Genomic DNA, 17,358 nt, shown 5'->3' on the forward strand with positions numbered 1-17,358 from the left:
TAATAACAAGGCAATAAGTTTTAGTTTTAGGTCATTTTTATGGTGGCAGATGGGGAAGCCTTATAGAATGCTTGTATCCCAAAGAGCTGTTCATCAAAACATTTTCCAGACTCTCTGAGCTGCAAGGGAACATAAAGCATGGCAAGTCCAATCTACTCTGCTTAAGAGGTTGTGACCTACTCAAGATCACTTAAGTAGTAGCAAAGCCGGGACTAAAACCAATTTCTCAATTGCCAGGCTGTCACCGCTGCTGTGCCTGCCATTTGTCATGGTGTCTGACATCCTGCCTCTGACAGGGAAACAGATAAAAGATGATGGTGTTGGGCCAGGCAGACATGGGTATGCATCCTAGCGTCGCTAGTCCTTTTCTGTGGGGATTCCTTAACTCTTCTGAATCTTATTTTTTTTCCATCTGGGAGCAGAGAGAATGATTACTGTGAGCAGTTATCTGTGCCATGGAAACGTCTAGGTCTCCTAAAGCTCTTTATTGGGATGCAGTTATTACAATGAGTTTTCTCAGACTGTGACTCAGGGAACACTTGTTCTGCAAGATGTGTTCAACTGTTTTCTGTGATTAATGTTGTTAAAGAACAAAATTTAACTGAGAAAATTTAAATATCTAGTCGGCTTTATTGATGGGTTCATGCATCAGGCACCATCCTATCTACTAAACAGAAGGGGGCTCCTAGGAGTTGTACAAAATTGAAGGTTTTTATAGGCAGCAAGAGGATGGGGCAGGAAATTTTAAAATGTAGATTCTTTCAGTCAAGGTCACCTTCTTGAATGATCTTCCCTTAGGAGAAGGTAGGGGTTCTTATTAGGCAGATTGCAATTCTAGAATTGATCAGGAAATTTGAAGCTGATTGGGTTAAAATCTCACTCCCCTGAGAGATTGAAATTGCAGTCAGGCTAGGTATTAAGTCTTGTTGTGGCTTAGCACTCCTGATTTCATTTCTTTTAACAGTGTTTCATGGTTAAATAAGTGTTGGAGGAGATACCAGTTCAACCAAAGTAAAGAGACATAGAAATTCTCAGAAGCTTTAATAGGTGTGTCTTACCAAGAGGATACAACATGCAGAATTTTATAAATTTGCGTGACCATAAAACCTCTTTTTAGTGGAATATCTCATAACATCTAGGACACTTGTTCTCATGACAGACACTTGGGAATTATAGTGAGTTTATTGCATTGATGGCCCTACCCCTTGTTTCTGGGTTCAGCCAGGTGACTTATTTTAGTCAATCAGTTGTTAGCAAGTATGATGCAAGCAGAGGCTTGGAAAGTCCTTGTGATCTGAGGCTGACTCTCTTGCTGCTTTTCAAAATCATGTCCTTAATCATACTCTTCTCTTGCTCCATGAGTATATGCTAGGACTAGTTTGCTGAAAGGATGAGGGAGACTTGTGGAGGAGAGTGGATTTGTCACCAATGAGGTCATTTGGGACATGCATATCCCAAGCCAAACATCACCAAAAATATGATTCCAGCAGCAGCCAGCCGACCTAGAAAACATACAAGTGAATTCAATGAAAATCATGAGAAATATTCAATTTATTACAAACCTGCAAACCTGGGAGCTAAACAAATGATTATTGTTTTAAGCCATTCAATTTTGGGTAATCTGCTATTCAGTGTTTGGCAATAGGAAATTGATACAGACATTGGAATGGAAACTGATATAGAAGTGGAATGTGTATAGCCTGGTCCCAACTATCCATTTTATTTCCACATTCAAAACTCACTCCTTTCTCCCAAGATCCCTAAAGATCCCATCTAATCATATTATCAGGCTCAATGTCCAGGATCTCAAGAAATATAATAGGTTGAAATTTGGCTCCTCGGATGCAGGTCCTTTGAATTGAAAACCTATGAACTAAAGAGATAAGCTATTTGACACCAAACTTAATACACAAGAGCAAGAAAGGACAGGATAATCATGGGAGAAAAAACCCATGTTAAAAGAAGAATAGAAAACACATTTGAGTCACTGGATTTTACCTGTTCTGAAGTCTAGCCTAACAAATGCGTTAGAACCTCCAGTTCAAAGGAGGGGAATGCACTGGGATTAAGCCTCAGTTCTGCCCTCTGAGTGACTCTCATGTCCACTGTTTCTATGGCTCTGTGCTCTACCATCTAGATGTCTTTATTTTTGCACTCTCCTTGGTCATCTCTGTGTCCTTTGAGAAATTTTTTCAACCTACTTCATGCTTGTGAAAATGAGGAAACCAGGGGTTTTTTTTTTGTATTTTCAATTTTTGACAACTCAGTACCCTAAACATTTTTGTGGATTTCTTACAGATCTGATGAGCATGAAGTAACACCTACGATTCTTTTAGAGTTAGATCTCTCTATAGACTTAACCACTGTTGGTTGTGTAAGTCAGATTGCTATGGGATAATGTTCTTAAGATTCCCTTTTGTTCACTATAGAGGTTCTGCTGGGTTCTACTTTATTTCTTTAAGAGACCATTAATAAAAGTTCTTAAATATAAATATTTGATTGGGTCATTGCCACAGACTATGTTTTACTTTGAGAATCTTTTGCTAACTGGAGAGACCAGAAATGAAAAACAATTTCAATTTTCAACCAAGAAGTTCTGGTCCCCCAAATATAGACCATCTAAATTTGCTACACAATGGTCAGTTATTTCTCTACACTTTCTTTCGTGCAGAAACTTATCAGTATGCAAATAGTAACAGTCCCTAATTTTCAGCAGTCTGCCTGAAAATGTTATTGCTCAAATCTCAAAGTTCATTAGGTAAATTTTCTATCTTCTGAATTACTATATACATCAACTTTACCTTTTTTTTTTTTTTTTTTTTTTGGCTGCTGGACAACCCATGTTATCATTTCCCATCTTCTATAGCAGTTGTCTCATCAGTTTTTCATACTTTGCCCACTGTTTGATCTCAAAGCCAATGCTACATAAATTTTTTTTTTTCGTTTTTGCTTATAATAGCACCCTAACTCTAAATCACAATTTCTGTGTCAGTTATCTATTGCTATAAGTAATGCTGAATGACAAGTCATACTAAAATTGAGTGGCTTAAAACAAACACTTATTTAGCTCACAAGTCTGCTGATCAACAATTGAGAATTAATTTTACTTATTTCTCTGACATGTTGTCTTCAGAGATCATCTGGCTGTCAGCTAATCTAAAAGGACCTTGGCTGAGGCCACTTGCCTCAACTACATAAATTGTTCATTCTCCTACGGGCTAGGCCACTGTGCTTTCATAACCACATCAGAGTGCAAGAGTGCACAAACCTAGTCATGCAAGGGGCAAGCAGAAACTTAAAGGTGCTGTCCAGCTTCTGCTAACATCTCATTAGAAAAAACAGGGTACATGACCAGGTCCAGAGGTGGAGTGGGAAAAGATTGCAAAGTTACATGGAAAGAGTTTTGGATATAAATAATCCATTACATTGATTATTAACAACCTCCATCAATGATAGGTATCTTTTCTGTGGAAATATAAAATTTAGTAAGTTAGAAACTTATCTCAGTGCCTCCCTGGACCGTGGCTCACTGATGTACTGCTCATGGTTTGGCTAGCTCAGTTTCTTTGCTTTTTTTTTTTTTTTTGGCTGCTTTGTACATTTGTTTGGAATATTTACAAACCCACCTCTATTACTTCACAGTATCATCTTTTCAAAGTAAGTCCCATATATTTATTACTTACAGGGTTGAGTGGCATCTTCTCTTATTTATCCTAAGTTAATCCTATTGGGAAGCACAAATAGCTGATAGAAATGGAGGAAGGAGAGGGAAGAACCTAAGGGATCTAAATTGCTGAAAGTAAAAGTATTTGAAGGTCAATGAAATTGTGAATGTGTGTAAATGTGGCTGTTTGTGCACATTTGCATTATGTGTTATATGTGTATGTGTTACAATTTTTATTAGTGCACATGGTGGTAGGTATTCCTTCTCAGTTTATTTAAAAACACCATTACAGCCCAGCTGGTGTGGCTCCGTGGTTGAGTATCAACCTATGAACCAGGTGGTCACGGTTCAATACCCAGTCAGAGCACATGCCCAGGTTTGGGCTCAATCCCCAGTGTGGGGCATGTAGGAGGCAGCCAATCAATGATTCTCTCTCATCATTTATGTTTCCACCTTTCTCTCCTCCCTTCCTCCCTGAAAACAATAAAAAATATTTAAAAAATAATAAAAATAAACTACATTTGCCCTGATAAATCATTAAACAGTGAGATAAGTATTAAAAAGGTAAAGCCACAAGGGAAATGAAGGAAATATGAAATAGGAGTCAATCTGTGGGGTCTCCTGCTCCGCATCCTGCACTAAAAGGTTTGAGACTTTCCAAGGGGCAGTAACGAAAAATTACTTACCTCTTCTCCCCATATATCCTTCTCCCCATATATCCTTCTTTAAACTTGGATGATGAGGAAATATGGGATAAAACATCCATGTTGCCTTTCATGAAAGTAATATGAAACAGAGAAGCACAAGATAGATTTTATCCCTTTAATTCTCCCACCAAAATGCCCCATCCTAATTGGAGATAAAAGGATCAGAGAGAAGATATCTAATTCTTTCTCTGTCTCAAGAGTGGGTTGTTGTTCCATTTCCTCTGAAACACTTTATATTTGAAAACACACACCAGGTGAGTCTTTGCCAAATTCTCTTCCAAGAGGACTGATTTGAGTTAGGAACTTTACTGGTTATTCATTGATTTCATGAGTCCTTCAAACCTCCATGGAGTTCTTTGGAAGTCCTAGTTCTAGTCCCACACAGCCCATCAGGCTCTCAGGACAGCTGGGAGGTTTCCTGTTAAGTTTTGCTCAAGCATTTGTTATTCCACTTGATATGTTAGTGGTGACCTCTGAGAGGAAATACTTTTCCATTGGCAGGGGAGTGTGAGGCCATGAGATTGAAACTTTTATTACAAGAGTTCCATAATCTTAGTGACTTAGTAAAACCCAGTTACTGGATAAAATTATAGAAAGTCTCTATAATATAGTTGCTACTGTTATCTCCATTTCAGAGATTAGGTATCAAAGAAATGAAATCACGTGCCTATGATCACTCACTTGGGATGAATCCAGAATAATGCTCTTGAACACCTCACTGTACTGCCTCTACTACAAGACCAGCTGACCCCTTCCAAGACCCAAAGGCTGGAAGCTTCATTACCAGCCCCTCATAGTAAGAATCAGTATAAATACTTGACTATAGGTTAGTGCAGTCTAGATTTCACTATGGGTCCTCTGCTACCCATGGTTCAATTGCATATCAGACCCAGCACCACAAAGCCTTTCTTTGGTATGCATTGAACCTAAGTTACTTTCATGTGCTCAAGGAACAGATAATGAGACACAAAATCCTATTCCGATATTGCTCAGAAGTTACAATTATCCTCAGTAAAAATGCATAGCACTTCCTACTTGAAACTGGATTTACTGTGATTGTAAGTCATAAAAATGATGCATGATATATTGATTTCATGTAACGATCAATATCTGTTTAATAATAAAAAATGATTCATACTGGTTTTTATACGTTATCTTTACCTGAAGACAGTTTTACTTCCCAGCCCATTCGTCACATTCTGTCTTAAAATATTCTAGAGAAACAAGTCCTTACTTTTGTGTAAACATATTCAAAGGCAAAAGATTTATTTATTGATGAAAGCCTCAAATTGACCAATTTTTAGCTTTTTCTTCTGAAAAGACGAATGCTTTTTGAAAAGAGATTGCTACCAGATGCAGCGGATTACATAACACTTGTTCAGATATGTAAAACAGATGAAATGAAATATTCTGGCTTCTGATTCAGTCCTTTTCTTATCTACACTGTTCTTCTTAAGTGAACTTGACAGTACTGTGGGCTGATATGAAGATACACTACTTTGGTAAACAGAAAAAAAGGTTTTTATTCCCTACAATAGCAAATGAACATTATAATAGAAATTTCCTTGTGCGGGGGAAGATATTACAATTTTCAACACAATAAATATATTTCCTAGGCAAAAAGTGCATTTCATTACATGCAATGTTCTATTGTACATTAACCACTTTTTGCCATGTATGGAAAAATATCATTCTCTACTGTAAAATGTCTGTAATTTATTTTTATGAGTCTGTTTTTTCTATGAAGTAAGAACATTCCATTACATAGCTCCACACCAATAAATGTACATTATATAAGAGGTGATGTGTGCAGTACAAATGTCTGAGCTTTATTGTCTGGGTATCTGTACAGTTCTGAGAGCAGGGAAACAATTAAAATTTGGCCCAGAATAGCTAATTTTATTAATACAATCAGTCTGTAATTACTAGATTTACTGGAGTCCTTTACTTTGATACTCTCAGCAATTATAATGGATGTGTATGCTCTCTAAAATAATACCATTGCATGCTTCAGCTAAAACTATAGTTTCTCCTGACAATGTTCCTGCTGGTTTCTAAAAAACATAATTAATACTTCATTTAATCATTGCATACTCTGTACTTAGTTGACCATCATTCAAAATGGCAGTTGCCCAGAGCCATATAGTTTCTTCACAGTTGAGTGTATTTAACCCTGATTACTGTTTATTGGAAATACACCAAATAAGTGAAAAGGAGCTGCAACAAAGAATTTCAGCTCCACATTTTCTCAGTGCTGAGGGTTATTGCCCATCTGCTTTGTAAGAGTTCCACAAGTCTTTGCAGATTAGAGAACTACAATTATTTTGCTTATGTCAGTCTTACACTTGTAACATTTAATGGATATTTTGAAATGATTATGCTTGTCTTTTATTTATTTATTTTTATTTGTTTTATTGTTTAAAATATTACATATGTCTCCTTTCCCCCCATCAATCCCTCCCCAGCTGCTCCCACCTCCTAGGACAAGCCCCCACTGCCCCAGTGTCCGTGATCATTGGTTATGCTAAAATGCATGCATACAAGTCCTTTAGTTGATATCTTAGTGTGCCCTCCCCCACTCTGCCCACACCTGCCCTCCTCCCCCGCCGTCCCTCTGAGTTTTGATGGTCTATTTGATATTTCTCTGTCTCTGGATCTATTTTTGTTCAACAGTTTATGTTGTTCATTATATTCCACAAATGAGTGAGATCAGGTGATATTTATCTTTCTCTGACTGGCTTATTTTGCTTAGCATAATGCTCTCCAAGTCCATTCATGCTGTTGTAAATGATAAAAGTTCCTTCTTTTTTATAGTGGCATAATATTCCATTATGTAGATGTACCAGAGATTTTTCATCCAATCATCTGCTGATTGGCACTTAGGCTGTTTCCAAATCTTAGTTATTGTAAATTGTTCTGCTATGAACATAAGAGTGCAAATATCCTTTCTGATTGGTGTTTCTGATTTCTTTGGATATATTCCTAGAAGTAGGATTACTGGGTAGAATCAAAGTTCCATTTTTAACTTTTTGAGGAAACTCCATACTGTTTTCCACAATGGCTGCACCAGTCTGCATTCCCACCAACAGTACACGAGGGTTCCTTTTTCCCCACATCCTCGCCAGCACTTGTCATTTGCTGATTTGTTGATGATCGCCATTCTGACAGGTGTGAGATGATGATACCTCAGTGTTGTTTTGATTTTACATTATATTTAGAAAGATAAACATTTACACGACAGGGATAGGCTGATAGTAGGAAAAGGGTTTTACTATTTTGCTTGGCTGGGATGATGTATCTAAAGTACTATTTTTGAGGAAACAATGTCTTCAGTCTGCCTGGTTCTGTGTTATGTGCTGTATGTGTGCTATCCTATTTAATCATCAGAGAAACCTTATGAAGTAGATATCTACATTATTTCATGAATCTGGGACTAGTGCCTCCCTGTGGTTAGGTAACATGCTTTCACATCCCAGCCTCTGACATTAACAAGGCCAGTGAATACTGTAGCTGAAACTAGACCCCGATACAACCTGAACACTTCTTTACACAATATGAGTAATTCCCAAATGTTTGAAGTCCATCAAAACACACACACACACTGAATAACTTCAAATCAAAAGAGGAAATTTAGAGGTAGTAGAACTAGACACAATATTTTTTAGTTAGCTAATATGTAAACACATTCAATATAACTTTAACTCTAAAATGTAAAATGTTCACATTTGGTGTGCCACACACAAAAAAGTATTCTTTAATAAAAAGTAGTTTATCCAGATACTGATGACAGACTGATTGAATTATTGTGTAAACCTTTTACCATTTTAATATGAAGTGAGTCAAGCTGTAGGATTTTAGGAGTCTACCATCTTTTTTATTTTCTCAACTTATAAGAAGAAACTATGAATTTTATGGTATCATAGTTCTTATGTTTTGGAGTAAGATATTCTCTATTGAGTCCAACAAGTAAACACAGCAGCCATTTTTAGAAAAGAGATGAAAAAACAAACAAAAAAAAAAAACAAACTCCAAGTAAAGCATCCCCAAACCCAAGGAAAAAATCACATTTATTACAATGGATATTTGCTTAAATAATCTTATTTTCTACAAATTACTATCAACTTCTTTTGATTTTGTCATTTCATTTTATCACCCTATTAGAGGCCTGGTACATGAAATTTGTGCAAGGATGGGGGGTCCCCTCAGCCCAGCTTGCACCCTCTCTAATCTGGGACCCCTCAGACGTCCCTCTCACAATCCGTGACCACTGGCTCCTAACTGCTCACCTGTCTGCCTGCCTGATGACCCCTGACTACCTCTCCTGCCAGCCTGATTATCCCAAACTGCCTGCCAGCCTAATCACCCCTAACTGTCCTCCCCTGCTTTCCTGGTCATCTCCAACTGCCCTTCCCTGCTGGCCTGGTCTCTCCCTCTACCCTCCCCTGCCAACCTGTCTCCCCCAACTTCCTTTCCCTGCTGGCCTGATCATGTCCCCATTTACCTTCCCCTGACAGCCTGGTTGCCTCCAAATACCCTCCCTTGCCTGCCTGATCTCACCTCCAACTGCCCTTCCCAGATGGCCTGGTCACCCCCCCACTGCCAGCCTGGTCACCCCAAATGCCCCCTCTGCTGGCCTGGTTGCCCCATACAGTCTTCTGTTCAGTCTTCTGTTACTGCGATGTCGTCCCAGACAATTCACATATCCCTCTATTATTAGTATAGATAAAAGCCCAATATGCAAGCTGTTTCACTGGGAGTTAAATTGCTCGCTACGATGTGCACTGGCCACCAGCAGGCAGTGTGGAACATGGTGAGCATCGGCGATGTGGTGCTGGCAGTGGGCAGCAGTGGAAGTGCTGCCAGCTCCAATGGGCCCCCATGAGCCCTAATGAGAGTGGGACCTCGGTGGAATGGTGGAGCAGATGAGCAGGTGGAGCCAGGCCAAATCAGGTGCAACCCAGGGCCGAATCCCCTCACCAATCCCTCCACAGGCAGGATGGTGGAGTAGGTGAGGAGATGGCACCAAGCCACGGTGGGCTGCCAGGTGGGGCTGCAGGGCTGTGAGCTTGGGGGTGTGAGCTGGAGCCCTATTCCTGTAGGGCACCCTGAGGGACCCCACTCATGCATGAATTCATGCACTGGGCCTCTCGTCTTTAATAAAATGAGAGGTTTATCTAAATAGAAACAAACTTTCTATACTTTCAAATGTTATCTTTGATGTTGTATTAAAAATTTTTTTAAGTACTGTATTTTCAAACATAGACAACTGACTTTTCCTTGCTGTAATAGGAAAATGTAATAGGCAAATAAGCCAGTAATAAGAGTTTTTTCGTTTGTTTGTTTGTTTGTTTTTTTATAATGGAATATCATTTGATCTTGAAAAGGAATTAAGTTTTGCCACATGCTACAACATAGATTCAACTTGAAGACATTAGAGAAAATAAAGTGAGTGAGACACAGAAGGACAAATACTGTATGATTCCACTCACATAAGAGATATAAAATAGGCAAATTTAAAGAGACACAAAATAAGAATAAAGGTTATGAGGGACTGTATAGGGGTTATTCTTTAAGGGCTACATTATATTTTTTGTGGGGATGATGATGAAAACATTTTAGATATAGAGGTGATTGGTTACATAACATTACAAATGTATTTAATGTTATGGAATTGTATAATTGTGACTGGTTAAGATGAAAAATATGAATATTTTACTACAATAAAAGAAATAGGTAAGAATTCTGCCAAGATTTTACAACTGAGGGACAGAAAATTTAGTCTCTATTGTTGGACCTAATATCTGATTATGTTCCATTTCAACAAATTCATAAGGTTCACGTGAGGGCTTTAATTCATTTGGTTTACTCAGCCAGTAAATATTTATTTAAAAGACACAGTATGTCATGTCAGACTCTTCATGGCTTGAAGAGGGACTAGATGGATGGGTAAAGGAGGTCTCCTGCCACCAGGACTGGAGAGACAGCTACATTCCTAAACGATTAGAATTCAGTGTAAGGGCTGCAGTAGAAATAGAAGGAATAATAGTGGGAACACAGGGGAGGAGGTTCCTTGGGGGATCAGGGCTGCAGAGGAGAGCTGATAATTGATCTGGGCTTGAAGTGTGAGAAGGAACTGGATTGCTCAGATGTATTTCAATATGTAGAACATTCTCACATTTCTGCCTTTAGTTTTAGACTAAAGTATGTACAGCCTTTTCAAATATTTTAATTTCCCCCCTTTGTGTACCAGCAGACTCATCCCAGGAGTCAGAAAAAAACATCTTAGTTAATTCTCTGTCCTATTTTTTTTAATATGTACCACTTTGAGAGATCACTCCAAGTCAATGAAACATGCTCAGATCCCATAAAAGTATGCAATTTCGTAGGGAGATGAGACAGAGACAGCTGGCCATAAGTCCTGAAGAAACAGTCAATGCCGCTGGCCCAGCAGAGGCAGGAGAAATGACTTCTGCTGGGAGATGGAGCAGCACTTCCAGGACGGGGCGGGTGGGGCGGGAGGAGTTTGCATTTTCTTCTGAAGGCTGTGTAGAATTAGGATAACTAGGTGTAAGTTCACTTCATTTGGATAGAAATGTATGAGAAAAAGCAGAAAGGCAAAAAATATTATATTAGTCTTACTCCGGGAAGCAATGAAAAGGCAAGCCAGAAAGGCCCGTTGGGGCCAGATGATGAGGCTCTCCAAACCTTTAATGTCCTGCTCGTTCTTGGAATCTGAGAAGCATGATTTGTTGCCGTGTAGATTTAGGAGAGGCCAGAGTCTTCACATCTCTATCCATGCACAAGGGATGGCGGGAAGAAAGGAGAATGGCAGGGATCCAAAGGCGCTGGATGGGCACTGGGCTCGTGGGAGGTGTGGGAGTAGATTGAACTAGAAGCATGCCATAGTGATAAAAAGAACATGTTTTGGAGTCAGTCAACCCTGGGTTCAATTTCTGTATTCAAAACGTACTAACTGTGCAAACTTGATCAAATTACCCAAAACTTCTGAATCGCATTCTCCTTGTGGGAAAATAGTAGTAACTTTATATAGGGCTATTCCGAAGATTAGAGAGGATGGGGTGACAGACTTCTATGGACTTCAGATGACCCTCAGAGATACCAGAGCTAGCTCCTTCCTTGGTAATTTCTAAAGTACCAGCTGAACACGAATGCCTGTGAAAGAATTTAGAATTTGTTTTCTGCAAAAATAAGTGATTCACATAATTGAAGTTAAAATTTATAAATAATATATTCCTAGATAACTACTATAATTAGTTTTAAGTATAAATACAAAAACTCAGGACCACATGTTTAAAAAATAGTGTCTTGTTGTCAAATCTAATATAAGGCCCCTCCAATTCCTTTTCCTAATCAGAGCTCTGTGTTAAGGTTTTACCCTGTGCAGAGCATACTTCTGCTAAAGTGACTATGGGCTATAGTCAAAAGTATGAATGTAAATTTGAAAACATCTCCCATGCTTTCAATCAGAAATAGTCTATATGGTGGTACCTTGTGTCCCTTCCAGACTTTATGTCTTAACTAGTTTCTTCTTCTAATTATATTTCAGGTGACCCTCTTAGATTTTATATTTTACATAATAATATCATCTGTAAATGAGGTCATCTTTTTGACTATTGTATCCCTTTTTGTGCCTCCTGATGTAGAGATAAATGTGCCAGGATGATGGTGATAGTGGGCATCAACAGATGGAATATTGTTTCAACATTTGATATGACATCGCCATTTAGTTTGAATCCGATAACACCCTTGTCACATATTTCCTGTCATCTGGCTCACATCATATAGGAACTCCTGGGAAATGTCTTTTCCTCACTGAGCTCTGTGCTCATTAAAAAGAGTGTCCTTTCTTATTCATCTCCATATACACAGCATTAGCATTGAGCCTGAACATAACACATGTGTAGATATTTATGAGAGGTACAAAAAGTACCTTAATTAACCAAGGCTCAATAAAAAGATCCCAAGGACAATAATCCAATAGAAAATATGAACCTCTTTTTATAATTTCAAAGATCATTCAGTGTCAGCTATTCCCCTAAAAATGTTTTACTTAATTTAATAAATCTTGAATAGTTTTCTTTTGGTTATTCTTATATAAGAAAGCAGAAAGGAGATGCAATTTAAAACTCCATTTTACTTATAATTAAAAGAAAAAGGAGAAGCTCAAATTCTGTTTAGATTAATGATCCAAGTATGAATCCTTTAATTTTTTTGTAACTTGTATGTATTCCAGCAAACATACAAATAAATAAATCCAGGAGTTAATAAGATTAACTAATTGGTTACTCTGTAACTGCCCATAATGCATAAAACAAAGATAAATTTTATGTTGACTTCCTTTGGATGTTATTCTTGCTATTTTTTCAAACAATTACTGTAATGTTATATGATCTCCTTTTCTTAGTACTTTTCACTTCACAATTTTTATATATTCCTGTTTTAAATAATGTTTTGTCTCTTAATGTCACTCGTGCATATAATAATTTGTAAAAGATGGAATACGAGATGGGGCTGAATAATGTGAAAATTTCTTAAGGAAGAATTAAAATATAACAAAGAATAATTTGCAAAACCAATATGGTAGAAGTCATATTTATTGAAAAAAATTAATATCTTTGCTATAAAATTTGTAACAGGAATATTTACTGAATGTTTATTTTGATGCATAAACCTGAATATTACATACCAAATACAAGACAGTAGCACTAGTTTTTCCTTTATTTACATTTTATGAAAATTGTTATGCAGTCCGTGTTAAAAGAACTTATGATGGAGAATTGTTACATTAGAAAAATAATATTCTTGGTAAAGCATAGCAAGGAGTCCAATCACATTTTCTGCCTCTTCAATAGGCAAAAGTCCCTGGAATACCATATAACTTAATTTACAAAATACAATAACTGTTCAGACACATATTCAAGTTTTCTTTTGGTATGATTTTTCCTCACTGTAAAATTACTTTTTTCTCTCTTCCCCCCCTTTTTTTGCTAAAACAGAAACATAGATTTTTAGGAAAATGTCATTGAATGATTTTAGCTATACATTACATATACAACTCTGTAGCCTAGCAACAACCATTGCTACACCATCATTAACTTTAAATATTTTGTTTGGTGAGCTATTCTCAATTGTAGCATATTTTAAGATTTTGCCATCATTATGATTGTGGAGTCATTGTTTGGTTTGCAGAGGACATAGACCTGTCACTGTAGAAGCTCTGTTTGTTTAGGGAACTGGTACACAATACATTTCCACTCACAAGAGAACGCCACAGATACAACTAACTGGCTCCGCCGAGGTCCTACCCTGGACAACCTCAACCTCCTGTCTTCACTGCACAGTCCTGGACGAGTGCAGGCAGCTTCGTTTCCAGACATGTGTCTAGTTTTTTTCCATAGTTAGGTAGTTTTAATTCCTTCAAAGGCACACAACTTCCACCTTTTCTCCAGTGTTGCTCCCACGCCTGTGAATTCCTGTTTAAACATGCGAGGCAGCCTCATCAAAAGCATTTCAATTTCATTTGCAGATATCTGTTAGAAAAGAAGTAAAGTCAGTTTTAGGAAAGGAACTCATCTAAAAGGTGGCGAGGGGCTGGGATGTGCTTTTTCAGTGCGATAAACAGCATGTGGCTTTATAGCTGGCTGTCCTTATAAAAGGAACTTGAGGAAAGGGCTGAATGTGATTATTTCTCATTCTGTGAGCAGCTGGTGGTGCGGGGCATGGGGCAAACAGACAGAAAATTCCAAGTTCACCCTTCAGATGGATGGCACCCTTGCTGGCGGTGCCATGCCTGACCAGCCCTCCCTTGATATAAAAGGAGATAGGGGGAGGGATTTAAGAGGGCTCTGAGTAAGTCACCACCACTTCCAGAAAACCACTTTGCTCTACAATGATAGCACTTGTATTAAACTCGGTGAGGGTAGCGAGGACATGGGTAGACTTCTTGACACTCTAACTTCTTTATCTACCTTTAATGTTCATTGGGAACAGACCACAACAATGAATCAGGAACAGAAATAAAAGCCAAAACCTACAGCAATAAATCTTTTTTATTAAATATATTTTTATTTATTTCAGAGAGGGAGAGAGAGATAGAAACATCAATGATGAGAGGGAATCGCTGACTGATTGCCTTCTGCATATTGGACCAAGCCTGTAACCCAGGCATGTGCCCTTGACTGGAATCGAACTGGGGTCCCTTCTATCCCCTGAACCAAACCAGCTAGGGCAACAGTCTTGGTATCTAATCATAAAATTCAAGTAAATTTTTTTTAATTCAATTTTTTCTTCTACCAATTTTTAAATTTCATACCCTTTCATACCAATAATTCATTTCCTCTTAAAAAAATCTAATTAACCACAATCCTCCTCGAACACAGCCACTGCTCTTGTTTTCTTGTGCTTGCTTCCTAACTGTGCATGGGGGAGGATCTTATATAGCGAGGCGATTAAGACCTTGGGTTTTGGGGTCTGACATTTCTGTTTGAATCTTCTATCTACTATTGTTATGCACTAAGTGACCCCTACCAAGATAGTCTCTCTCAGCCTCAGCCAGTGGGAGTAACAGGATGTGTAAAGACCACTGGCTTAGCATAGAAATGTTGGATGAATCAGACCGATTATTATTTTCCATTTTAGAGTCTACACTTTTCATTTAACACTATTAAGACTAATTTTAAAGGAGACCAAAGAGACCAGGAAGTCAATTCAACTGTTGACTTAATATTCACATGGAAAAGATTTCACATGGTGTATTCAGTATTTCTGGGCCTATAATATAAAACTTTAAGTAGTGGTAGCTCTAAAAGTTGAAATCAACATTATTCTAAAATTGTCCGGTGAATTATTTTGAAATCTGAAATACATTTCCCCATAAAATCCTGTTAAATAGATAATTAGATTCTCAGATCAACTCACAAAAGCCTACTAAGCAGATGATGAAAGGTTCTCAGTGGTTTTGACAAGCATACTTCACTGAGCACTGTACAAAACACCTCCACCAGTGTCCTCACTTCATGCTCACAGCACTCCTGAGACCTGCGAGGCAGCTGTTACTTCCTCCACTTTATAGCTGGGAAACCGGAGTGCATGGCATAACTGCTTTATGAAAGACAGGCTGGGGTGAACCTACTGTATGTGGTTGGGACCTGAGCACTGGCATGCTGTAAGCTCTCCCCAGCACTGTAGTTGGTTGTAGGTGAAGACTCATGGATGCTGGGGTTTTTTTGTTTGTTTGTTTGTTTGTTTTGTTTTATCAAGCACCTGGGGTACTTATTTTTAAAAAAACAAATGATCTAGCCACTTCTCTGGAGACTCTGATTTAGCTGATCTTAGGGTATAGACCAGATAATCTATTTTTAACCATCACCCCAGGTATTTGTATGTTCAGGAATATTTGGGTTAAGAATGAGAACTTAAATCAGATAGGCTTGGATTTTAATCTGCACTAGTCCTCAAACAAGCTGTGAGACTTTGGACAGGTGATTGAGTAGCTGTAACTCTCAGTTTCTTCATGTGTATAATAGATATAACAATATCCCTCCCAGTGTTATTGGGAGATTTATATAAAAAACTAGAGGCCCAGTACACAAAATTCGTGCACTGGGGGGGAGGGGGGGGGTAGAGGGGTTGACCCTCAGCCCAGCCTGCATCCTTTTCAATCTAGGACCCCTCAGGAGATGTCTGACTGATGATTTAGGCCCAATCCCACAGGGATCCCACAGGAATCTGGCCTAAACCAGCAATCGGACATCCCTCTCACAACCTGGGACTGCTGGCTCCCAACTGCTTGCTTGCCTGCCTGCCTGATTGCCCCTAACTACTTCTGCCTGCCAGCCTGATCACCCCCTAACTACTTCCCTAACTGTTCCCCTGCCAGCCTGGTTACTCCCACTCCTCTCTCCTGCAGGCCTTGTCCCCCCCGAACTGCTCTCCCCTGCTGGTTTGGTTGTCCCTAACTTCCCTTCCTTGCAGGCCTGAGTCCGCCCCCCCCCCCCCCCAACTTCCCTTTCCTGCAGGCCTGGTTGCCCCCAACTGCCCTCCCCTGCAGGCCTGGTCCCTCCCACTGTCCTCCCTCCCCTGCGGGCTTAATCGCCCCCAACTGCCTTCCCTGCTGGCCAGGTTGCCCTCAACTGCCCTCCCCTGCTGGCCTGGTTGCCCCCAACTGCCCTCCCCTGCTGGCCATCTTGTGGAGGCCGTCTTGTGACCACATGGGGTAGCCATCTTGTGCAAGGGTGTGACGGTCAATTTGCATATTACCTCTTTATTATATAGGATGTAGCACAGTACCTAGCACAAGTACACTTTCTATATATACCATATGTCAATGCTGATAGATGTAACACACTAATATCAAACCTCTTGTGGTAAGTGGTTCAAGTTCTGTGTTCCTAGGACACAAGAAATGAGTACAGGGAGATGTACTGTCAAACCTAATTTCTAGTTGGTCTGGAGGCAATTTTCCTTCAGCTTTATGAAGCCAAGTTCTCCTCTAAACAAGCTCCTATGGATGAAAAGGGCCACATGGTAAGCGTACAAGCTCAGGGAAGGCCTGCGTGTCAGTCTTGCAAACTCAGAGACTTAAAGTACCCACAAAGGATGGTCTGAAATTAAACTTTAACTAAAAGCAGTTATGGTGGGTAGTTATATCCTAGGCCGGTATCTTTACAGACCTTTACCTTAAATGAGCCTATTTGTCTTTTTGCATCTATGATAACATACCCGGAGGAATGTCTGGGTAACTTGTAACTTCCCTTTTTCTGGACACCCTGGGGCACAAACTAATGTGCTGGGTGCCATCTATCCAGGGCAGAGCAAACAGCAATGGCTGCCAGTCAGCTCTCACCAGGTAGGTTCCAGTACAGGAAGAATGACCGTTGTGAGCACCTCTGTCTGAAAGAAACCTGCCCCCATGTTCCTGCCCCGATGCCAGACTGTCCAGTTTCTCCCTGTGTGTCTGGGCCCCCT

The 17,358-nt window shown here is 39.2% G+C and overlaps 1 protein-coding gene across 9 annotated transcripts in view; it reads right to left on the minus strand.

Annotated features, from left to right (window-relative positions):
• Nucleotides 1–12,969: 12,969 nt before the first annotated feature.
• The window catches only part of ENOX1 (ecto-NOX disulfide-thiol exchanger 1), a 559,063-nt gene continuing 554,674 nt past the window's right edge, over nt 12,970–17,358 (minus strand). For all 9 annotated transcript variants that reach the window (XM_084876551.1, XM_084876549.1, XM_084876547.1 and 6 more), the window contains one exon: nt 12,970–13,922. In XM_084876551.1, the coding sequence (XP_084732677.1) occupies nt 13,791–13,922 (132 nt within the window). In that variant the 3' untranslated portion in view covers nt 12,970–13,790. The remainder of the gene's footprint in view (nt 13,923–17,358) is intronic.

The sequence above is a fragment of the Pipistrellus hanaki genome (genome assembly GCF_964339955.1).
Source record: "Pipistrellus hanaki genome assembly, chromosome: 3".
In the NCBI taxonomy this organism is placed as follows: Eukaryota; Metazoa; Chordata; class Mammalia; order Chiroptera; family Vespertilionidae; genus Pipistrellus; species Pipistrellus hanaki.